At 44.9% G+C, this 24,928-nt stretch overlaps 1 protein-coding gene across 1 annotated transcript; it reads left to right on the forward strand.

Moving 5' to 3' along the window:
• Positions 1-17,447: 17,447 nt before the first annotated feature.
• LOC126455209 (ice-structuring glycoprotein-like) lies at positions 17,448-18,641 on the forward strand. The gene has a single exon (XM_050091156.1). It carries the CDS (start codon positions 17,448-17,450, stop codon positions 18,639-18,641), a length of 1,194 nt encoding a protein of 397 aa, XP_049947113.1.
• Positions 18,642-24,928: the final 6,287 nt, after the last annotated feature.

A 24,928-nucleotide genomic window follows, 5' to 3' on the forward strand; every position in this document is an offset into this window, starting at 1 on the left:
ATCAAATTCCCGCCTCTCCTCACCCATATAGAACACCTCCACATCTCTTATATTATCCGCAAACTAGAGTCTAATAACCCTCTTGTTTCACCTCTGATCACCAACTTTGGCATGCTGCCATGCCTTTATGAACGCAACCCACTACCACTTCACCTACACTCACTCCTTACCCTATTCCAACACAAGTTCAAGAGACTCCTTCTCCCAGACAATAAAATCCACTCTGACTTTTATCCATACTACATTACGGTTCCCCCCACCCTTTCTTCTCCCTCTCCATCTGACTCCATCACTTCCTTCCTGACACAACGGCCCTGACCACCCACGCAACTCATCCTTCATTTCTGTCTTTCACACTATCCACGCTACCACCTACCCTCTTTGTACAGATACCACCCAACGGATTAGAAATTTTCACCCACAACCAGCCAGCATTTAATCTCCCCACAGCTTCTTCACCCAGCACAAGTCCTCATTTACTTTAGTGAATGTGCAGCATTTCTTTTCAGTTGACGTCGTCATCCTTTTTAAAGTTTTCAAATTTGTATTTTGTCTTTTTATATTTACCTGTAAGACTTTTTATTTCCTTTTTAGACTTTAAACGAAGAATATAACAGTGTATATTTGCAATCATCTCTTCATTATATTTTAAAAACAATTTAAAGTTCTGCAGCCATAAATATCATTTGTAATGTCAGCATTTATTTTCCGTAAATGTTCAGGATGAAGTGTGGGCTACTACAACGCCGGCAGCACACCTCCCATCCATATGGGGTGAGGAAGATGAAAGAACAGTGTGGAAAATATACCGGTGCAACTGGTGAGCCAGTCCGTAAGCAATTTTTTGATCTCAGTAATAAAAAGATAGCTGATAACCTTTTCGTTATTTTACGCACTTCAGATTCTTTTTTAAGTGTGTGATGTATTTTTTGACCAGTAATTCAAGCCATTTGAATGCTTTTGAGCACAGTGTATATGGGGCTACGTTATAATTGGCTCTTTTACTTTAATGGTGATGAAAATTCTAGGGTCTGATTGGAGGATAGGAAAGCGAGATATATTATGTATTTTCGATAAATAATTCAGATCGTTCGGATATTTTTGCACACAGCCGAGATGAGGTTATATTGTAATTGGCTCTTTCATGTTAATGAGGTCTAAAAATTCTTGGCTTTGGCTGGAGGAAACGACAGACAGGTGTGTGATGTATTTTTTGATAAATATTCAGGTCATTAGGATACTTTTGTGCACAACCCAGATGAGGCTACATTGTAACTGGCTCTTTCATTTTAATGGTGGCTAAAATACTGAGTCCTGCTTGGAGGAGTGGAGAGAAGAGAGAGAGGTTTGTGATGTACGTATTTTTGATAAATAATTCAGGCCGTTCGAATACTTTTGCGGACAGCCCAGATGGGGTGCACTGTAATTGGCCGTTTCATTTTAATGGTGGCGAAAATAGCAGGCTCTGACTGGAAGATAGGAGAGGGAGGTGTGTAATGTATTTTTTTTACAAATAATTCATATTGTTCAGATAGTTTACAGCACAGCCCAGACGGGGCTACATTGCAAGTGGCTCTTTCAGTTTAAAGATGGCTAAGTACTATGCTCTGTTTGGAGGAGAGGAGAGAGAGAGATGGTACGTTATTTAGTATGTGTGCGTGTGGTGGCGGGGTGGCAAATATCTTTTGCCGTTTTACATGAACTCCTCATTTTGACGCACCGTTTTAATACTACACTGTGAGTGGTCGAAGAGAGGGGGGGTGGTGGGGAGGGGGAGGGGAGGAGCACTATTATGTAATGCGCTCAAGGGCAGGATTAAAGTTAAGGCCAATGAGCTCATCGAAAAGCCAATGATTTGGGGCACATCATGCAAAGAATTCTAGTAAATACATGCTGTAAAATGCGTACCTCTAGAGCTATGAGTAATTGTTCATTTCCGCTATACCTCTCTTACCCTAACTGAGTGTTCATAAGGTATGCACCTTAGGGCTCATCTTTAATATACTTTTTTGCGTCAAACAACCATTCCTGCTGGGACACCCGGTATACATTGTACAGACTGAATTTTACAATCGGTTGCCCTTCCTGATACGATAGTCGCCAAGGTTACATAATGGAGAGCCATCCATCTGTGAATCGTGTAATCTTTGCTCTGGTGTTATCATATTTTAACTATTTGTATATCGTATTTTCTCTGGTGGATATTGGGGAACAGTCCAACGTTTGGCTAAACGAGAGTGGGAAACCGCCTAAAATCCACACTCAGAGAAGCCCACTTTCATTATCCCTCCGCGCGGACTCGATATGGCTCTAGCCCAGTTTCCTGTCTCGCAAAACAGCGTGCTGCACTTTACGCTATACGATCAGATCTATAACCTCAGAATCGTTAATATAATGCTAAATAGATATCGAGTCTTTTATCTGTAATCGTTTCCTTATTCTGTTCTATACGCCTGGTTTTAATTTTTATAAGACTATTTTTCACATAGTAGTTATCACTGCCGTTCTGTGATAATATGCCACATCGAAACGAAATTTCATTATAAAAGTATTTCGAAAGAAAGTTCTTATTTTAAACATTCGACTTGACGGGTTTTATTACTGCAGAAATAAATAAAAAGTACTTATAGGAAAGAATGTTTCCTCTAGGAAATCGTTGGATAAAATATTAGTCAAATTGGTATTTAGTCTTGTTGTTCATAATCGTCCCTCGTCTGTTCTACTTACCTGGTTTTAATTTCTATGAAACTACCACGTCAGGGTTACTGTGAGAATATGCTTGTCGAAAAGAAATTTTAGTACAAAAGTATTTCAAAGCTAAGTCTTCGTTTTAGTATTCGAGCTGACAAAGCTGTTATTGCTGAAATAAATAAAAAGTACGCGTCAGAAAAAAGTGTTCGTGCCAATGCAGACTGCAGTAAGAATTCAAGATGTCGACGAATCCTGCCATCGTCAACGTCATCGACGTCAGCATCTGATAGCAGCGACTGCTCTCATGATGGCCATTTACAACCAGTAGTCGACCTCTAAATGACAGAAAAATATCACTTGACGTCACGTACAAGACGGGGGTTTTGCATGGGAGACCATGTTTTACGTCGGGATGTGGGCGGGAGGTATGCACCGTTCCCGTTGGAAATTAAACTACTAGGTGTTGAGAGCAGATTGAGTAATTGGTCTACTCCTGTACGCCTTCTCTTAAACAAAAGCCTTTCGCAGCGTCTGATGACATTTGAACAAGTCGATAATATGTGTTATTCCAATCTGACACGGGATGAACACTGAGAATGTTTTATGCAAATGTAGGCAGCTCGTCTTTTTCGCCAGAGCTCAAGTACAGTATTACACTACTGGCCATTAAAATTGCTACACCACGAAGATGACGTGCTACAGATGCGAAATTTAACCGACAGGAAGAAGATGCTGTGATATGCAAATGATTAGCTTTTCAGGGCATTCACATAAGGTTGCTGCCGGTGGCGACACCTACAACGTGCTGACATGAGGAAAGTTTCCAACCGATTTCTCATATACAAACAGCAGTTGACCGGTGTTGCCTGGTGAAACGCTGTGATGCCTCGTGTAAGGAGGAGAAATGCGTACCATCACGTTTCCCACTTTGATAAAGGTCGGATTGTAGCCTATCGCGGTTGCGGTTTATCGTATCGCGACATTGTTGCTCGCGTTGGTCGTGATCCAATGGCTGTTAGCAGAATATGGAATCGGTGGGTTCAGGAGGGTAATACGGAACGACGTGCTGGACCCCAACGGCCTCGTATCACTAGCAGTCGAGATGACAGGCATCTTATCCGCATGGCTGTAACGGATCGTACAGCCACGTCTCGATCCCTGAGCCAGCAGAGGGGGACGATTGCAAGACAACAACCATCTGCACGAACAATTCGACGACGTTTGCAGCAGCATGGACTATCAGCTCGGAGACCATGGTTGCGATTACCCTTGACGCTGCATCACAGACAGGAGCGCCTGCTATGGTGTACTCAACGACGAACCTGGGTGAACGAATGGCAAAACGTCATTTTTTCGGACGAATCCAGGTTCTGTTTACAGCATCATGATGGTGGCATCCGTGTTTGGCGTCATCGCGGTGAACACACATTGGAAGCGTGTATTCATCGCCATACTGGCGTATCACCCGGCGTGATGGTATGGGGTGCCATTGGTTACACGTTTCGGTCACCTCTTGCTCGCATTGACGGCACTTTGAACAGTGGACGTTACATTTCAGATGAGTTACGACCCGTGGCTCTACCCTTCATTCGATCCCTGCGAAACCCTACATTTAAGCAGGATAATGCGCGACCGCATGTTGCAGGTCCTGTACGGGCCTTTCTGAATACAGAAAATGTTCGACTGCTGCCCTGGCCAGCACATTCTTCAGATTTCTCACCAACTGAAAACGTCTGGTCAATGGTGGCCGAGCAACTGGCTCGTCACAATACGCCAGTCACTGCTCTTGATGAACTGTGGTATCGTGTTGAAGCTGCACTGGCAGCTGTACCTGTACACGCCATCCAAGCTCTGTTTGACTCAATGCCCAGGTGTATCAAGGCCGTTATTACGATCAGAGGTGATTGTTCTGGGTACTGATTTCTCAGGATCTATGACCCAAATTGCGTGAAAATGTAATCACATGTCAGTTGTAGTGTAATATGTTTGTCCATTGAATACCCGTTTATCATCTGAATTTCTTCTTGGTGTAGCAATTTTAATGACCAGTAGTGTAATTAGTGCTGACTAAACTGGAGGATCACTAAACATCTTTAAGATCTTTACTAGAGTCATATGAGTTAGAAAGAATGTTTAGTATATTGTTAAAAAAATATTTCTCAAAATACATAAATTACAAAAGGTCCGAACATGTACGCGGGCAAGACACTCGAAACAAATTTGGGCAGGCTGGACCCAGCAGCAGGTAGCAGGCAGCAGCCACGGCCGCCGGCCAGCAGACTCACTCGCCGCCTTCTTCAGCCCCTTCCGCTTCCTCGCCTCCCTCTGCCGCTTCGTTCGGTACATCTCCTTCCGCACTACGAGTACCAGATAAAGTTACAGTCGTGATTTTTGCGCAGATCAGTTTACCAGCAGGTATTTACTTGTGTTAAGAAAGGTCAGGCTAAATAAGCAACATATAACATAAAATTATAAAATAAGTTTTTATCGGCGACTTTAGCAAAAACTCATTAAGTACTGGGTTTTTATTATTAAAATGCAGCTACTCATAAAGATCCAGTGTGGGTTGTGATTAACCTATTGCAGGAAAACTTGGTAGATATTCTAATGCGTTGATGTAGAACCGATTTACGCTGAAAACAAATTAGTTACAATTTTGGCCACTAGGTGCCAATCTGGCGCTGTGAATCCAAGAAAGACGCATGTAAATGTTCCCATATGTAATGGATTAGGAACGGGACGTGGGCAGCAAATGTCAAACAAGTGAGAGATTCATAATGTTGATTTTATTATTAACCGCCGGTTGCACAGTATGTTCAATATGAGCAACGGATACGTCGGCGAAACGCTGCGTCCGTAAAACGACATCATCTACAGTCACTCGCAGTAGTTCCGGTGGGACTTGAACTACGTGTTCCTTTACACTGGCCTTCAGATCAGGTAGAGATAGAAAGTGTCCCTATCAAATGCGTTCTTTGAGATATCCTCAGAGCCAAAAGTTACATGAATTAAGGTCATGTGATCTTGCAGGCCACGAATCTGGAAAACCAGCCTTCATGGAAGGCTGTATTTAGCAGGTCTAAGGTGCTGCAGTCATGGACTGTGAGGCTGATCCCGGCAAAGGTTCGAGTCCTCCCTCGGGCATGGGTGTGTGTGTTTTTCCTTAGGATAATTTAGGTTAAGTTCAAATGGTTCAAATGGCTCTGAGCACTATGCCACTTAACTTCTGACGTCATCAGTCGCCTAGAACTTAGAACTAATTGAACCTAACTAACCTAAGGACATCACACACATCCATGCCCGAGGCAGGATTCGAACCTGCGACCGTAGCGGTCGCTCGGCTGCAGACAGTAGCGCCTAGAACCGCACGGCCACTCCGGCCGGCTAGGTTAACTAGTGTGTAAGCTTAGGGACTGATGATCTTAGCAGTTAATTCCCATAAGATTTAACACACACACATTTTTATTGAGCAGATCTTTCACTGGGCGAGTTTCATGAGATGTTGCCCCATCTTGCATGAAAATAGTACGTTTCCACGTACTTGCGCCCTTCCAAAACAGGAATCACATGCTGTACAAGGAAGTATCGATAACATGCAGACGTCATGGTAACCCTGAGAGGCCCTCTGGGCTCTCTCCAGAGAAGAAAGAACCGAGAACAAAAATGCTTTGGAAGCCATACCACACAGTCATATGTGGCGAGTGCAATGACTTCATGCAATACACGCAGTAACAGTACTCCAAATTCGACAGCTCTGTGTATTCACTGTACCCTGTAGTGTAAAATGTGCCTCGCCACTCCATAGCATATTTTCCCGGCCACATGTCATCAACTTCGTTCTAGGCCAGAAACGGAAGAGCAAATTCAGAACTGTGCTGCGGATCATGAGCTTTCAGATGCTGCACCATATGGATCTTGTACGGGGTACCAGTGTGAAATAGACCGCAAAACTTTCCGTTCTGTTGGCCATGGCGTGGACAATTCTCGTGACACTGCTCGAGCACTAGTGGTACCAGGGTCACATGCTGTATGGTCAGTTACACCAACAGCAACCTCGTCAATAACATCCAGCGGGATAGGACATCTCATCTTCCTCTTCCAGATGCCACACCAAGCTCACCCGTGTTTTAAATGTCATTACCATCTTCTTTAAACCATTTAATTGTATCTAGCCTCTCCGCAGGTCCTTTCAGTCGACGATACTCTCTCAGTGTAACACTGTAATTACTGCCGTTCACACAAAACAATTTCACTAACAGCGCGCAGTCTGCTTTCGAAGCCGTATTGTTCACTCACGTTATGGCTTGCCAAATGGCACCTTTGATATAATACAAAGAGCGTACAGCGCGATTTGTACGTGGTGGTCACAAATGGAACTAATTTTTTCCACAATAATCTGTTCAACATTAACGCATTAGCAGATCTACCAACTTTCGCTGCTATACGATAACTACAGCCCACACTGGACCTCCGTATCTATACTTTAATTATAACCACCCAGTGAAAGTTAATCATTTCGTGGCCGATGGTTCATATGTCTCTCTCTAGCTTTGAGCACCGACTTAACTACATCGGGACTGCGTTACCCATCTTAGGACGGGAATGACTGTAGTCGCCCTGAGAAAAACGCCGAACAGCACTGCACGGGCAGTAGTGAACGCCGTGAGTACTCAGTTTGATTGTCTCGTACATATGGCCACTTTAATGTCACTGTTGTGTGTTGTAAGCAGACTTCCATTGTTTCACACTTTCCAAAGACGTCCGAAGTAAGTAACGTTTCTTAGTATTGACTTCTAAGAATCATCTTTTAGTACTAATGCACTATTAGATATACTTCTCAACTAATGTATTACTTTGTATGACAAAAGAAATTTGTGGGACATGCAACGTGTAACAAAAGGCATGGCCAAACTTGCATAAAAAATTCCTCATACTTAGAGGAAGAAAATATGCTATTTGGGCATCAGCCCGGAAACGCTTTGTTTATAATTCTCTTCATAATGGCATCAATTTTGGGAAACACACAGGAAAAGAAAGTATTAACACGGTGTGAAAAACTTTCCGAAATTATACGTTTAAAATGCATAAACCCGCACTACCACTGAATCCGTGATGCGCTGGGCATTAACGGAACTGTCATTTGTACTCAAGTGATTCATGTGAAAAGGTTTCCGACGTGATTATGACCGTACGACAGGAATTAACAGACTCTGTGAGCGGAATGGTAGATGGAACTAGAATCATGGGATATTCCATTTCGGAAATCTTTTCGGACTTCAATATTCCGAGATCCACAGTGTGCCGAGAATACCACGTTATTACCTCTCACCACGGACAATGCGGTGACCGGCGGCCTTCACTTAACGACCGTGTGCGTAGGGTTGTCAGTACCAACAGACAGCCAACACTGCGTGAAATAACCGCAGAAATCAACGTGGGACGTACGACGAACGCATTCGTCAGGACAGTGCGGCGAAATTTGACGTTAATAGCTTATGGTAGCAGACGACCGACGCGAATGCAATTGCTAACAGCGCGACATCGCCTGCAGCATCTCTCCTGGGCTCGTGACCACATCAACTGGATCTTAGACGACTGGAAAACCGTGACCTGGTCAGATGACTCCCGATTTCAGTTGATAAGAGCTGATAGTGGGTTCGAGTGTGGCGCAGACTCCACAAAGCAATGGACACCCAAGTTGTCAATAAAGCTATGTGCCAGCTGGTTGTGGCTCCATAGTGATGTGAGCTGTGTTTACAAGCAATAGATTGAGTTCGTCGGGAGCCCATTTGCAGCTATTCATGAACGTCATGTTCCCAAACATGTATGATACTTCGCCAGGCCACAATTTTTCGCAATTGGTTTGGAGAACGTTCGGCACAGTTCGAGTGAATGGCTCGGCCACGCAGATGGCTCGACATGAATCGTATCGAACATTTGTGGTACATAATCGAGAGGTCAGTTCGCGCACGAAATCGTGCATCGACAGCACATTCGCAATTATGGACGGCTGTAGAGGCAGCTGTAGAGGACTTCCAACAACTTGTTGAGTCCATGCCACATAGAGTTGCTGCACCACCGAGTAAAAAAGTCCCGACACGATATTAGGAGGTATCCCAATGACTGTTGTCACCTCAGTGTACATTCTTGGAGAATCGCGTAGGCTTGTTGTTACACAGCCTTCCACAATATGGGCATACATCTTGTACCGGATTTAAGTAAACAAGAGCTTTCAAATGCCCACGCAAATAAAAGTCTAGTGGGTTTAGGTCCGGAGAGCAATACATCGCCGCGCGGAGTGACCGCGCGGTTTGAGGCGTCATGTGACGCATTACGTGGCCCCTCCCACAGGAGGTACGAGTCCTCCCTCGCGCATCGGTGTGTGTGTTGTTCTTAGCATAAGTTAGTTTAAGCAGTGTGTAAGTCTAGGGACCTATGATCTCAGCAATTTGGTCTATTAGAAATTCGCACACATTTGAACATTTTTTGAGCAATACATCTATCACGGCATCTGTCGGGGCACCGCCATTGTGTAAATCTTTCTCGATACAAACGTTGAACGCCACGGCCATTATCATCTGCTAATGCGTGCAGCAAATGGGCATCTGTCAACTCTGAATCTGAGTAAACTTCCATTGCACTGTACCGGAAACCATGATGAACACTAAATAGTTAATACACGTGCCTGACGCTAGTAGCGCAATGAAGTTACATTTTAACGCAAGCAATGAAGTTAGTCGTATATCAACATTACCTTCGTTCAACTCAAACAGCGAACGTTGACGGTGCAACTAAGAATTAAAACTTACTGTATATTCCGACCAAACGTAACCAAGACGGTATTTTGAACATTTCTTGTAAGAAAACGTTTCTTGCAATGCTAGTACGCTCTGTTTCTGTGTGTTTCTCATGATTAATGTGATTACGAAGAGAAGTATAAAATGATCTGTAATATGGAAACAAAGCGTTTCCGAACCAATGTCTTTGTAATATGTATTGTTCCTCTTGGTGTGAGGAATGTTTCCTGAAAGTTTGTCAATACCTTTTTATTATACCCTGTATGTGATTAAATGACTGAGAAACCGTGATCTTTACAGTTGTGGAACTGCAACTGTCGTAAATGTAAGCAATTAAAATAATTTATGTGAAAGGTGAAGAGTTTTTCGGTAAGGTATGGTGTTGCTGCTGCAAAATGGCAAGACAATAAAGCAATTTGTTTGCACTTACAACAGCCCAAAAGACTGCACTGTAAAAAAATATAAAAAAGATGGCTGTCCTGGAATAGAATGCTATTACAACGACACAATGGCTGCAGCTGACAAGCACTATTAGTTACCAGAAAGATACGTGCCGACAGACCCGTAAAACGGTGATATTGTCTGTTTAATTTTTTATTTATTTGGCTATTATCGACTCACAGGTATTGTCAGACGGAACGGTAGAAGACAGATCAGTTGCCCTTGCACAGATTAGGAAATAACTGATTGATGGGTTTTCCTCAAGAAAAAGAGGGTTTTAGTGCGCACTTTCTTCCCAGCAAGGAGAGGGGCTTCTTGTGCAGCAGTGGAGGTAGACAAACATGCCCTATCAGATACTGTCAGACGGAAATGATTCAGATACTGCAGCACAAAACCTAAAGATAAGAGAACAAAAGTCGTTGGCACACGGTAATTTTCTAAGTTTCATGGCATGTTAGGCTCCGTATGTTGTGATCTTATAACTTTTCTTGAAAATTTAACTACACAGAATATTTTTCTATTCTGACAGCACCCAAATAAACTATTACACACTTACATAATTATTTTTCAGTTATGCTATTTCCTATCAAAGCTGATTTCTGTCTAAAATAGGAAATCACAAAATCTCTCAGTCAACATAAAACGGTAACCCACATTTGTTAGTGGGACATACGTACATCGCTTCCTATTGTAGAACAATGGATATTTTGGTAGTTAAGGATTGATAATGGTGTTAAATGGGAAGTATTATCGCCTTCTCGTTTCAAAAATCTGTGCACATTCAGTTTTAACAACGAAAGGATTAATTTCACTATTACATCTCTACAAAGGTACATTTTACACTGCCCCTAAATGGAAAGTTTTCCACCAAGAACACTTTGATTCCAAACTAATACTTCAGTATTTCCGTGCCTATTGGAATGCTGATCGTGTTTTCAGTACAGAAAGCATGCAGCTTATTGATAGTCTACGGAATCTGCGAAATGTAGAATCATAGGCATGAGAGACATGGTAACACTAGACGCTTGGCTGCAGCATAATGGCTGCAGAACGAATGGTGACGAATCGGCTCGGAACAACAGTGTGGCAACAGGAGTATGCACGGATCCTTCTAAAAGGACTACACCACAAGAACACTGTAGGATTTTGCGACTGAATCTGACGAAAAGATGGACGACAACAGCTGAAATACTCGCAGAAACTTGAAGCAGAGTGTCACCACGAATCGTTGGAAACATATTACTGGAAGCTTGGTTGAGATCTCCGGTTGCCATGCATCGTTTACGCTAACAGCAATCATACGCACAGAAACGTGCCGGATGTAAAGCCACAATCAGATGCGACATCGAATGGCACTCTGCAGAATTCAAATATGAGCCTTGTTTCTGCTTGTGGTGGTCATACCAAATCCAGCGTGTCTGCAGGTCACCAAATGAAATCTCACAAGATGCAGTGATTCGCGAGACCCATACTTCTCGAACTCCTGGAACCATGCTGTGGGGAGCTATTGGACATGACAACAGAATTGTTTTGGTAACAGTTGAATTGTGGCTGAATTGTCGCCAGTAAATGTTAAGAGCGTGGTACTTTCCTGATTGTGGTGTCAAGTGGTATATTTCAGCAGGATAGTGCAGTAACCAACACTAGAGTTCACACTACAAACACCTTGAGGAATGTTTGGATCCTTCACTGCCGTACCTGATTCTTTGATTCGTCACCCACAGAGCACGTATGGGCTGCGATGGGAAGATCAATACATTCATAACTGTCTGCAGTCAGCATTCTTCATTAGCTGACACAGGACACGTCACACTGATGTTAATATTGGACATCAATGCCGAATTAAATGGAAGTTAAATCATTTAATATCCGTTACTTCAAAGAAGTTTGATAAACATCGGTCTGGTGCTTCACAGTATATAATTTTCCACTTCCATCAATGTACAATTAGACACAAATTTCATTCTACTAAACTAGCAAATAACCAAGTTTCACAATTAACACGGGGTTTCCACTTAAGATATACGAGGTTTAACAAAACGGTACCGAAGAACTTCAAGGGCCCGTAGAATGTTGATAATATTGTTTACGGTTGGGCCCACAGCGTCTACATATTTTTCAAATGAAAACATTGTCCATCATGGACTGCAAAACTTTCTTTGGCCAATTTTGACTTTTCAGTCATATCAGGCAGCCAACATGTGGAGTCACTTATAATCATGTTATCTGTATCAAATAGGGGCAGAATGTTTATAATGTATGTGGTAGAAACATGTTTAATATAACCTTAGTACATCTTGAACAACAAGCCACTGGGACCACATCATTTTATGCACCAACATCAGACTTATTCTATTGGTATGTCAACATGCAGACTGAAGTACAAAACAGCTGTCCCATCATATACAAAGATATTACCAAAGATTTTATTACATTACAGCTTCATATTGATTGTGTGTACTTCACAGTTGACATGCATTAAATATAGTTCTAGGACGTGTCATGAGGAACAAACTGAGGACAGAATTTAATGTTTGGAAACGTAATTGAAGGATGCTATGTATTGACAAAGTTACTGGGACTAACACATGTTGCTAGTCCACTCCTTCGGGAGTAAGCGTGAGTTTGTACTTTCACACTACACTTAGCGGTGTCTACAATGTTGTTCCGACAGATGCAGGCGTGTTCGATGCTATCTATCGCTGTGAAAGTTGTCACGCTGTGGGGAAGCAAACAGCGTATCTGTATGTCTACGGTGGCGAGTGAGAGATAGGTCTCCCCCTCTCCGGCTAAGGTCAAGCCGCCAACGCCTGATGCATGCCCAGGCAGAGCAGACAAAGAATAGCGCGTTATGTTACAAAACCGTGCCGATGGTAAATGTTTTGAGTCTCAGCATAATATGATGATTAATTTCCACAAAAATCCACTTTTTAGAAGTTTCAAAAGCACCTGACATTAAAGGTAGAAAGTTGTATTTCCGAATGTAGGGTCTGTTTCCTGAAGAAACATATTGTAGCGGATTTCAAGAAGCTACCTCTTCTACTTTTTGACTTATTAGGTAAAAACCAATTTTAGATTAAAATTGCAAAATCGAGTTAAATGTTCAATCGTGTGTGAAATCTTATGGGACTGAACTGCTAAGGTCATGTGTCCCTAAGCTTACACGCTACTTAACCTAAATTATCCTAAGGACAAACACACATACCCATGCCCGAGGGAGGACTCGAACCTCCGCCGGGACCAAAAAGCGAGTTAGATTAACTTTTTAATTAAGATATAAATCTTGAATGACAGCCCTATACATGTAATAATAGAGATGTACCGACTTTCAAGATGATGCTGTTAGTTGATCAAGGTGCAGAAGTTAGGAAAGAGACGATTCAGAGTTCACTATCACCCCTCTGTTCCACTTAAAAAATTGTAGAAGTTAAGGTTTAAGAGTTATGACGCTGAGATTTTTGTAGATCATAAACACAGTGCAGTTTTACACAGAAAAATATTGGGAACCTTGTCAGTCTTCAATTAATATCGAAATAAATTATTTTGTACTCAAAAAGGGTGCTATCTGGGCACTGCTGCAGCGTTGGAAACGTTTTGCAGCAGTGTTCTGTTTGCGTCCGCACCGAGGGTATATAAAGACTGACGTGTCTTCACTTGATACGTTATTCCATCGTCGTCAGTCGTACGTGATGTGTCTCGCAGCGTTATTCTGTCTGCGACCGTGTCAGGTACGCCTCGGATGGCGTTAACGATGACGGACGTGGTATTTTTTTCGATTGAATCTGATATAACATTGTTTTTGTGCAACTGAGTAAAAATGAACTTTCATGGATTAATAGTTTACTGGGAAGCCCATGTTTAATTTTTAGTGTTTTGTTTTATACGCCGCCTGCTATGTTACAGAAAATAGTATTGCAAGAGGCAAAGATTATTTTTCACTTTTAAGACAAGTAATTAACTGTGCCTAAATAACAGGCAGAACGATAACTAATAATACTTGAAACTTCGAACGTCTCTGAATTGTGTCGAGTGTTGATTACAATAGAAATAATTTATGATTAGCAAAATCAATACTTGTTTATGTAGACCTCCATTTATTGTCGTAGTTCCTGACTCCTCTGCATTATACTTAGAGAGTTACAGCATTTTATTTCAGTTTCAGCGAGCTGAGTAATTGACTTGTGGATTATGGACACCATGTTCTATATCTCTTTCTGGCTGTCCGCATAAATAATTTTCAGGCCGTTGTAAAAGGCAATGGTATTAAAAAATCGCACAAACATTTCAACATTCAAACTTTAAAAAACGTCTAAAACTAATTAACGAAGCTTTAATTTTAACTCCCCGCCCCACAAGCATCATGGTGAAATGTTTCACTTACGATCAGTCATGGTACATAAGTTTGCTGTCGAAAGCAGGAGTGAACCACTATAACTTTTAATCTCTGAGGCAACAACGGACGACTTTCTGGACAGAGATTTTTGTCCTCAACTTGTCACTCAAGGCATCTTCCGCTACTACTGAAAGTTGTAACGCAACGTGTTACTAACATTCCAAAGATGGCCATGGCCGTGACGCGCACGAGGTGGCTGCACAAGACCGAAAACAAAGGATGAGTCAAGTACAAATAAATCAGGTGACAGATTCAGGACTCTCTGTTGACGAATAGTAAGCTGATGTATTCATAATCTTCTTATCAATAATATCTAATAATTTACCCAAGATGGTGGCAACTGTTAAAAATGATCCAAATTTGAAAGAAGTGTCTTCTTGCTCGTGAGACTCGTAGGATTGCAGGAAAGCCTGCTTTTCAAGCAGTTGAGGTTGTGCCAGGGTCGGCAACCTCTGGAGAAAAAAGGAAGTGGGCTGCTTCTATGAGACAGCAGGCGAGCGCTAGTTGACACCTCTGCCCACAAGGATGGCACTGGTGATATTGATCGCAGTCCTAGGTACGCCAGATTATGACGCCAGTCATCTTTTAAAAGGCCTGGCCGCCGCCACACCTGCCCCGTTTGGTCAGATCTTCTGAGAAAGGCCAGCAGCTGGTGCATCAACGCCGTTCCAAACCCCATTTTGCTGTAGAGAGTCACCGCCATGTGGTAGTATAGTCAACTGCTCATTATTCTGAAGACACTTTAGCAATGTCGCTCAATCTCGCTCGGCGTTTCGTTCACTCAGTGATAATGACTATATCGCGATACGATGCCAGAGGTGCCAGTCATGCGATAAAATTCATCTAGGGCTTCCTCACATTCTCAACTAGATCTGATCTCCGATTTGTTCTTAGCTTTGTATGTGTAGGTATAGTTAACATATTTGTTCTCTGCGTTGTTTTCTATTGCGTAATGTCAATGAAGACCGCCCTCGGCTTATTAATATACTATTCCATTCTGATTTCAGAATATTTGTTATGAATAGCTACCACCTTTCCCCAGTATCCAAACAATTCAGTGGCTTCCTGCAAGTAGGAATGTGGTTGACACCTTACACGGCTGGATACTGTATCGGAGATCAACCTGAAATCCCATCATCCTCTTAATATTAATATCGCCCGCCAAATTGGAAAAGTTCTTTTCATTTACGTCGCCTGAGACTACGAGAGATGTACCAGACAGTACGGGTGTGGTGGTGCAAACCTTGGCGACCGCTTACGGATCCTCTTACTTTACAACTCCGAACCTGCTTGAGAAATGAGGTACTTAGCCATGGTGAAAATTTTATACTGTTTCCCACTGGGGGAAAGAAACAAGTGTTTCAACCACTATTGACGCTGTGCACAGAAAATCGCCAATAGTGGAGAGAGAGAAATAGTTGGAAAGGAATTCATTTAATCCATAGCTAAATAAAAATAGATCCTTGAGATAAGGTTTAAGACCAAATATCGATAAACTGACGTAGCAAGACAATGGTTAGATAGAACAACTCTTGAAATTTCCTGGCAGATTAAAAATGTGTGCCGGACTTAGACTCGAACTCGGGAGCTTTGCCTTTCGTAAGCAAGTGCTCTACCGATTGAGCTGCCAAAGAACGACGCACGACCCATCCTCACAGGTTTGCTTAAGCCAGTAACTCATCTCGTAACTTCTGAACTTCACGGAAGTTCTCCTGCAAACTTGCAGGACTAGCACTCCTGGAAGAAAGAATAATGTGGAGACGTGGCTTAGCCACAGACTAGGGGATGCTCCCAGAATGAAATTTCCACTCTGCAGTGGAGTGCGCACTGACAAGAAACTTACCAGTAGATTAAAACTGTATGCCAGACTGAGCCTTAAACTCAGGAACTTTGCCTTGCATGGGCAAGTGCTCTACAGACTGAGCTATCCAAGAACGACTCACGACCCGACCTCACAGCTGCACTTCCGTCAGTACCTCATCTCCTACCTTCCAAACTTCATAGAAGTTCTCCTGTGAAACTTGTGGGACTAGCACTCCTGGAAGAAAGGATACTGCAGAGACTTGGCGTAGCCACAGCCTGGGAGACGGTTCCAGTATGAAATTTTCACTTTGAAGTGGACTGGCTGTGACATGAAACTTCCTAGCAGATTAAAACTGTGTGCTAGACCGAGACTCGAACTCATTCTAAAAACACCCCCAAGCTGTGAAGTTGAGAAGGTAGGAGATGAGGTACCGATGGAAGAAAGCTGTGAGGATGGGTCATTCATCGTGCTTGTATAGCTCAGTCTGTTGTGCACTTGCGAGCGAAATGCAAAGGTCCAAAGTTTGAATCTCGTCCCAGCACATTGTTTTAATCTTCCTGGATGTGTCATATCAGTGCACACTTTGCTGCAGAGTAAAAATTTTATTCTAGAACAACACCTGTCTGTCAGCACCTGCGATGCCACAACAGACGACTTCAGGGGTGGCGACGGCCATCCGACCGTTGCGAGATTTGTGCCACCGCCTCCAGCTGTCGCGTGGATGTCTGAGGGGGGCAAAGCGGCACACAGGCACGCCCCCACCGCCGCAGCACTCGCAGCTGTGTCCGCTGCCATGGAAACAGCGGGAGCCGCTGCTGCCGCCGCCGCCAAAACCGAAGCCGCGGCGGCCGCGGCTTTCCCCGATGTCACTGCAACCGCCTCCGCCGCTGCTCCTGCTGCTATTGCCGCTGCGACTGTAACCACCTCTGCCCCCGCCACCGTCACTTCAACTGCCTCTGCTGCCGCCTCTGTTGCCATTGCTGCTGCGACTGTAGCCGCCTCCGCTTTTCTCGCGGTCGGTGCAACTGCCTCCGCGGCTGCCCCAGCCGCTATTGCCGCTGCGACTGCAACCGTCTCCGTCGTCGTCACTGCAACTGCCTCTGCCGCTGCTCCTGCCGCTATTGCCGCTGCGACTGTAGCCGCTTCCGCTGCCGTAACTGCACCAGCTGCTACCCCCGACGTCACTGCAACTGACTCTGCTGCTGCCCCTGCCACTTTCGCCGCTGTGACTGTAGTCGCCTTCGACGTCGTCACTGCATCAGCTGCTACCCCCGATGTGACTGCGACTGACTCCGCTCCTGCCTCTGCCCCTTTCGCCGCTATGACTGTAGGCGCCTTTGATGTCCTCACTGCACCACCTGCTACTCCTGGCGTCACTGTAAGTGACTCCGCTGCTGCCCCTGCCACTTTCGCCGCTGTGACTGTAGCCGCCTTCGACGTCGTCACTGCATCAGCTGCTACCCCCGACGTGACTGCGACTGACTCCGCTCCTGCCTCTGCCCCTTTCGCTGGTATGACTGTAGGCGCCTTTGATGTCCTCACTGCACCACCTGCTACTCCTGGCGTCACTGTAAGTGACTCCGCTGCTGCCCCTGCCCCTTTCGCCGCTGTGACTGTAGGCGCCTTCGATGTCGGCACTGCACCAACTGCTACCCCCGACGTGACTGCAACTGACTCCGCTCCTGCCCCTGCCCCTTTCGCCACTGTGACTATAGCCGCCTTCGATGTTGTCACTGCACCAGATGCTACCCCTGGTGTCACTGCAACTGACTCTGCTGCTGCCCCTGCCACTTTCGCCGCTGTGACTGTAGGCGCCTTCGATGTCGGCACTGCACTAGCTGCTACCCCTGACTCCGCTGCTGCCAATGCCACTTTCGCCGCTCTGCCTGTAACCACTTTCGCCTCCGACTTTGTCGCTGCACCTGCCACTTCCCCTGACGTCACTGAAACTTTCTCCCCCGCTGGTCCTATCACTTTTGCCGTTGCCGCTCTAGCCGCCTCTACCTCTGCCGTAGTCGCTGCACATGTCGCTGTTGCTGAAGGCTCTGATGCCGCCTCTGCCGAGACGGGTGCCACTGCCCCTGCCACTATCGTTGACGGCACTGCAACCGCCGGTGCAGACACTGTCACCGCCGCCGTCGCCGACGACAAGGCCCTAGCGCCGTTGACCACACGACCTTTCGTTGTGTCTCCCACAGGGGGAAGTTGTGCTTTGCCGTCGGTCACTACTGGCAGCCGCGATCCTCTGCAGATAGTGATGGCTCCGCTGACGAAAATTCAAGCCCATACGTGTTCTCAAGCCGAGCTTACTAACCTTCTCAATGAGAAACTTGATTCACAACAAGCCAAGCATGCTAGCTCGCTAAGTAAGGCCTTAGAAGGGAAGAATCTTCCACTACGTAAGAAGATATACAAAAAATTAGAAGTCCAAGGCCAGCTGTTGAACAGAAAGTCGCTGGAAAACGCCAAGACCAAAAGAAATTTAAAAAGTAGGCTCGATGGTTTTCATGAGTAAGTTAACAAAGCAGTTGACGGGGTAGGTGAGCAATCAGGTGACCTTTAAATCTTAAACAAACAGATAGGTGAAGTACAGGAGAAAATCTCAGGACAAACGTTGCAGCTTACGAGTATGGAATCTAGGACTGAAGGACCAGAGGAGAAGTTACAGTCGACCCTACATCCAAAATCATTGTCAAGCGCTAAATAAAGAGCTACCCAGTTGAATCGATGTCGAAGAGCGGAAACTGAGTATGCCAATAGAAAATAGGATACCTGTAGCTGAAGTTATCCCTTCTCAGCTGAATGACATGGGAAATGAAAGCCGCATATCAATTGGTGTCGCAACCACGGATAATGCCGTCGCTATTCAAAGGAGAGCATCAATGAATCTTTCCCTCCACTACATTGTATACCAAACTCAGCTGAGCAGGTAAGCCAGGCCAGTGGCCTGTGCCTTCTACCAGGGCCCTGCACTCGGAGCATAGACAAAACGGAAGGAGGTCCGCTTTCATTCACAGCCAGCATCTGTTCACTACAGAATGCTTGGACACATATCTTTCAGGTCTGCGAGAGACCTCACGATTATGTCATCCAAGTGCTACATCCAGTGCAGATTTCATCCTGTGCTATCCCAATGCGATACCCCTGTACAATTGGCTGTACTGCACCACATTCAGCTCTCTGACGACTGACTCGCCACAACTCAGCCACTGGTAAATAAACACTGGCCTCCACCTTGATGGCTGGTAAACATAGGTCTATTTACCATTCGACTAATGAAAACCACAGCAGAATATTACGGCGCCAGTGACGCCGTTTCGGTTTTCGCCATGAAGCAGTGACAATTTTCCTGTTATTCATTTTCTATGCTCTGTTACATAATAAAACATTGTTCAACACTACTGGTAGCATATCAGTAAGTGTTGTGATTCTTGAGTTTCTCCCGGTGTATTTGATAATCAAAATATCCACGGGTGTACTGCCGGTCTACAGTGCCCAACGGGCACAATATTTCGGCGATCATACATATCGCCATCATCAGGTGAACTGACGGACTGAGCTCCTGTGAACGTGCCGGCACGGAGATCCGTACGCTATGGCTGCTCAGAGGAAACTGGGTTCGGTCGCGGCGGCGGCCGATTTAAATACCCCCCGCCCGCGGCGCGCTCCCTCCGCTGTCCGCGCCCGCGCTACGGTCGCGCGGTGGAACAGATTGCGACGGCGTCTGAGATGACGTCGGAGCTCCCTCTGACCAGTCATAGCGTACGGATCTCCGTGCCGGCACGTTCACAGGAGCTCAGTCCGTCATTTCACCTGATGATGGCGACATGTATGATCGCCGAAATACTGTGCCCGTTGGACACTGTAGACCGGCAGTACACCCGTGGATATTTTGATTAGTAAGTGTGTTGTTTCTCTTGTCGTCATGGACACAAAACTTCTCATCTATCTAAGCCATCTTTAGACACATTTAAAGGATTAAATTCCATCAGCCACCCAGTACATTTCGTAACAACTTTGATCTGTTCCATTCCTTCACTTTATCAGATCGGATTAACCTGTTTGAGTGACACTTTTCATCTGAAGCTCGTCTTTGGAGGGAGATGATGAGCAGATACTGTACAAGCTTTCCCCAGTTGACCAAGGAGTTCCTAGCTCAGTACAGGAACTGTGCTCAACAGTAGCAACTGAGCAGAATTTGCACGTCAGGTCCTGCTTACAATCCCTCCAGAGGAAAGTTGCGCACGTTCTTCTAGCAGCAGGTTTTCAGAGCTCTCCACCACTAGAAACGGAAGAGATAATCCCGGTAATCTATCAATGAATGCACGCGTGAGCTCAGATGAAATTTCTAACAGTGCCTTTCTCTACCGTCGAGACTATCCTCGAAGTATTTATGCCTTGGATTGGCTCGCGATTGCTGCAGGGGCTGTCTTCCAGGCAACAACTGTCCCAATGCTCACAACTATTCTCTCCCTAACAGTCGACCGGCACTAAACACTCGCCCCATAAAAATCGTCATCCGGACTGGTAGACGAATCAGATAACAGTGATGTAGGCGCCTCAGTGTAACAGGGCGCGGAGGTGACGTCGAAGTCATGACAAAAATATTAGTTAGCCCTCAACATTTGTAGAACTGATCGCCCAAGGGTTCATGACGAAATCGTGACACCAACGTTAGTCAGCCCCAGTAATTGCAAAGCTGGTCGCTTCGGCAGAATGAAGTGCTGCCGGCCGCGTAGAAAATGCTTAGGTGTTCAGTTCAAATAACCTCGCGCTCTTCGACTGGTGAAAAGCGACAACGGAACACTACGGTACACAGTACTATATTCTACCACTCTACCGGAAATACGGTCAACGGTGTTCTCGAGAAATAGGGTTATTAGCCAGAATACAATGCAATGAACGACAGTTTCAGTGGACGGTGTGCATCCCAATGTTTGAAGAGATAATAAAGAAGTTGATGCATGATTAAACAGCATATCCTTTCGTCGAATTAATACAATTTATCAAATTATGGTTATAGCACCACCTGGCGTTTTCGCAAGAATATTCGCAGAAATGGAGAAACTAAAAGCAAGAAATTGATCCCAGACACCGTCTGTTTGGATATGAACCACAAAAGTCGAGGTTGATTCCAAGGAGAAGCTTCATGCGCACAACATCAGCAATCCATCAGAATCTGTAACTTGCCGAACAGAGCTATGGCGATATTCATTAACCGAAATGGTTGGGAAAAGCATCAAAGAGGAACCTGCTTCGGGCTTTCATCTGCCGTATGTGACGTGGAAGGCTCTAAACCGATTGAGGGCAGGAGTGTCACGAGGCTAGGCGAACCTCAGGAAGTGTGGCTTCATGACTGAAGGTGAGTCATGTGAGTGCAGTGAACTGCACGGCCCAGAATCTCCCAGTCTGCAGAAACCTGCCCAATCCTTGCACCACAGAAAGTCTATATGCAGCAAGTGATACGGCCTTTCAGACAGTGGGATTCTGGAGCTTAGAGTCCATTTAACAGAAAGTCAGCAGTGCCTTGCAGAATTTTATTATTATTATTTTGTATTATCTAAGCCTTCGACACATAAAATAAATAATTAAAATATGTGCCAATAAGATAAATCATTTGTTTTCCACAGCTCCTGATACGGCTTAGGTGATTGCCGCAGCTTTAACGTGACTACACAAAAAGAAAATAGAACAGAAAGAGCAGTATGAGAACAGGGTAAAAGCTCATTCCTTCAAATTTGGGGACGTTTTTCTTGTTCAGAACTGTCCCTGGTCCATTTTCATTGGGAAGAAAATAGCGAAATTATGTCTTTTGTCTGAGCATTCACATAAGATCAAGAAGTCACTGATACTTGCTGGAACGTATTAAAGACATAAGCAACCTGAATAAATTTCTCTTTTTAGTAGAGAAATGAATTAACTAGGGACCCCTTTATTCTCTAACTATATCACACCAGATTTATAGATTATTTAAATAAGTGTGTAGTTACATTTATGCGTTATTTCAATAATTCTGTTATGCATTGAGTGTGCAGAGTTAATATCATTATTTATTTCGGTTGTCTCTGTATTACTTTACCTATAGTGTGTGTGGGAAATATTGTGGGACTTAAGTGTTAAGGTCATCAGTCCCTAAGCTTACACACTACTTAACCTAAATGATCCTAAGGACAAGCACACACACCCATGCCCGAGGGAGGACTCGAACCTCCGCCGGGGCCACCCGCACAGTCCATGACTGCAGCGCCTCAGACCGCTCGGCTATTACCTATAATAAGAAGATAGTAAAACACGTAGGATGTTGCGAGGTAGAGTCTTGGAATCCAGCCATTATGTCGTCCCGGGCGACTGACGACTCCGCAGATACAAAATTGGTTGGATTATTTGCAGTCATGAAAGGCTAGTGTGCCACATGCGTTGTTTTGTTTATTAATGTTAGTAGGCTGAGTACCGAAAACCTGTCGCAAGTTTGACCTTTCAGGTCGCTAACTCTTGCGTAATGGTTTAGAGTCCCGTGCAGGGCCCCACACAGTTACATGAGTGATGATAGTCTCTCACCCTCAGGGATGAGTGCACCAGTTCGGATAGGATCCGTCTATTGTGTGCGACCTTTGTAGCAAACCAGTCTACACCAGGAACCTGGAAACATACACTACTGGCCAATAAAATTACTACACCAAGAAGAAATGCAGACGATAAACGGGTATTCATTGGACAAATATATTATACTAGAACTGACGTGTTATTACATTTTCACGCAATTTGGGTGCATAGATCCTGAGGAATCAGTACCCAAAACAACCACCTCTGGCCGTAACAATGGCCTCGATACGCCTGGGTATTGAGTCAAACAGAGCATGGATGACGTGTACAGGTACAGCTGCCCATGCAGCTTCAACACGATACCACAGTTCATCGTGAGTAGTGACTGGCGTATTGTGACGAGCCAGTTGCTCGGCCACCATTGACCGGACGTTTACATTTGGTGAGGGATTTGGAGAATGTGCTGACCAGGGCAGCAGTCGAACTTTTTCTGTATCCAGAAAGGCCCGTACAGGACCTGCAACATGCGGTCGTGCATTATCCTGCTGAAATGTAGGGTTTCGCAGGGTTCGAATGAAGGGGAGAGCCACGGGTCGTAACACATCTGAAATGTAACGTCCACTGTTCAAAGTGTCGTCAATGCGAACAAGAGGTGACCGAGACGCGTAACCAATGGCCCCCCATACCATCAGGCCGGATGATACGCCAGTATGGCGATGACGAATACACGCTTCTAATGTGCGTTCACAGCGATGTCGCCAAACGCGGATGCGACCATCATGATGCTGTAAACAGAACCTGGATTCATCCGAAAAAATGACGTTTTGTCATTCGTGAACCCACGTTCGTCGTTGAGTACACCATCGCAGGCGCTCTTGTCTGTGATGCACCGTCAAGGGTAACCGCAGCCATGGTCTCCATGCTGCTGCAAACGTCGTCGAACTGTTCGTGCAGATGGTTGTTGTCTTGCAAACGTCCCCATCTGTTGACTCAGGGATCGAGACGTGGCTGCACGATCCGTTACAGCCATGCGGATAAGATGCCTGTGATCTCGACCATTAGTGATACGAGGCCGTTGGGATCCAGCACGGCGTTCCATATTACCCTCCTGAACCCACCGATTCCATATTCTGCTAACAGTCGTTGGGTCTCGACCAACGCGAGCAGCAATGTCGCGATACGATAAACCGTAATCGCGATAGGCTATAATCCGACATTTATCAAAGTCAGAAACGTGATGGTACGCATTTCTCCTCCTTACACGAGGCATCACAACAACTTTTCACCAGGCAAGGCTGGTCAACCGCTGTTTGTATATGAGAAATCGGTTGGAAACTTTCCTCATGTCAGCACGTTGTAGGTGTCGCCACCGGTGCCAACCTTGTGTGAATGCTATGAAAAGCTAATAATTTGCATATCACAGCACCTTCTTCCTGTCGGTCAAATTTCGCGTCTGTAGCACGTCATCTTCGTGGTGTAGCAATTTTAATGGCCAGTAGTGCATATGTTTTTGATCCTACACTAACTGACGCATCAATAAAGTGATTTGCTGAGGAAGGAAGCTTCGACACATATATACAGACCCTTTTCATACATAGGTACGTTAACACTTGTTTTCGCATGAAGTAACTCAACAAATGAAGTACCGCATTGAAGGTCTACAGTCTGTATGTACTTTACGAAAATGGGAGTTATTTCTTGTGTTGCTAGGCTAGGAAGGAAGGAAGCAGGAAGGAAGGTAGTAGAGTAGCTAAATGTTACCCGGGATCGCCCTCTCCTTCGCCCTCGCCCTCGCCTTCGCCTTCGCCCTCTTCGTCGGTGGCTGGCAGAGAAGGTGGTGGCGGCGGCGGTGCGTTCCACCTCTCCTTCATATCTTCGATGAGGCGCTCTGCATACTCGCTGCAGCGCAACAAGCAAGCATCAGTCACAAAGACTCTGCTCTCCGTTCTAGCTGCAAACTGACTGTAGTTAGTTTGTCGTTTTAGTAACTACAACAACTGTCGCATTGAAGACCATCTAGAATGTCTCACGAGTGGGGAGTTGATATAAGAGCTTTTACCAATAGGATATACGAGTATCACACTACAGATTGAAATTAATTCTACCAATAAATGTGCTAGATTTCCACAGCTATTCAGTTGGCACAAAAATTTTCTGGGTATGGTCCCGCGTCATATTGTAAAGACGACTGTCACTTAAAGAAGCCGACATTTTGCCCGTAGTTGTATGGCTTGGAACTACTTACATTTCGTCTTCTCC

Source organism: Schistocerca serialis, chromosome 1, assembly GCF_023864345.2.
Source record: "Schistocerca serialis cubense isolate TAMUIC-IGC-003099 chromosome 1, iqSchSeri2.2, whole genome shotgun sequence".
NCBI lineage: Eukaryota > Metazoa > Arthropoda > Insecta > Orthoptera > Acrididae > Schistocerca > Schistocerca serialis.

What these genes read in the sequence shown, in the direction of transcription:
- LOC126455209 (XM_050091156.1), top strand. Translation starts at nt 17,448, where the DNA reads ATGACTGTAGGCGCCTTTGATGTCCTCACTGCACCACCTGCTACTCCT.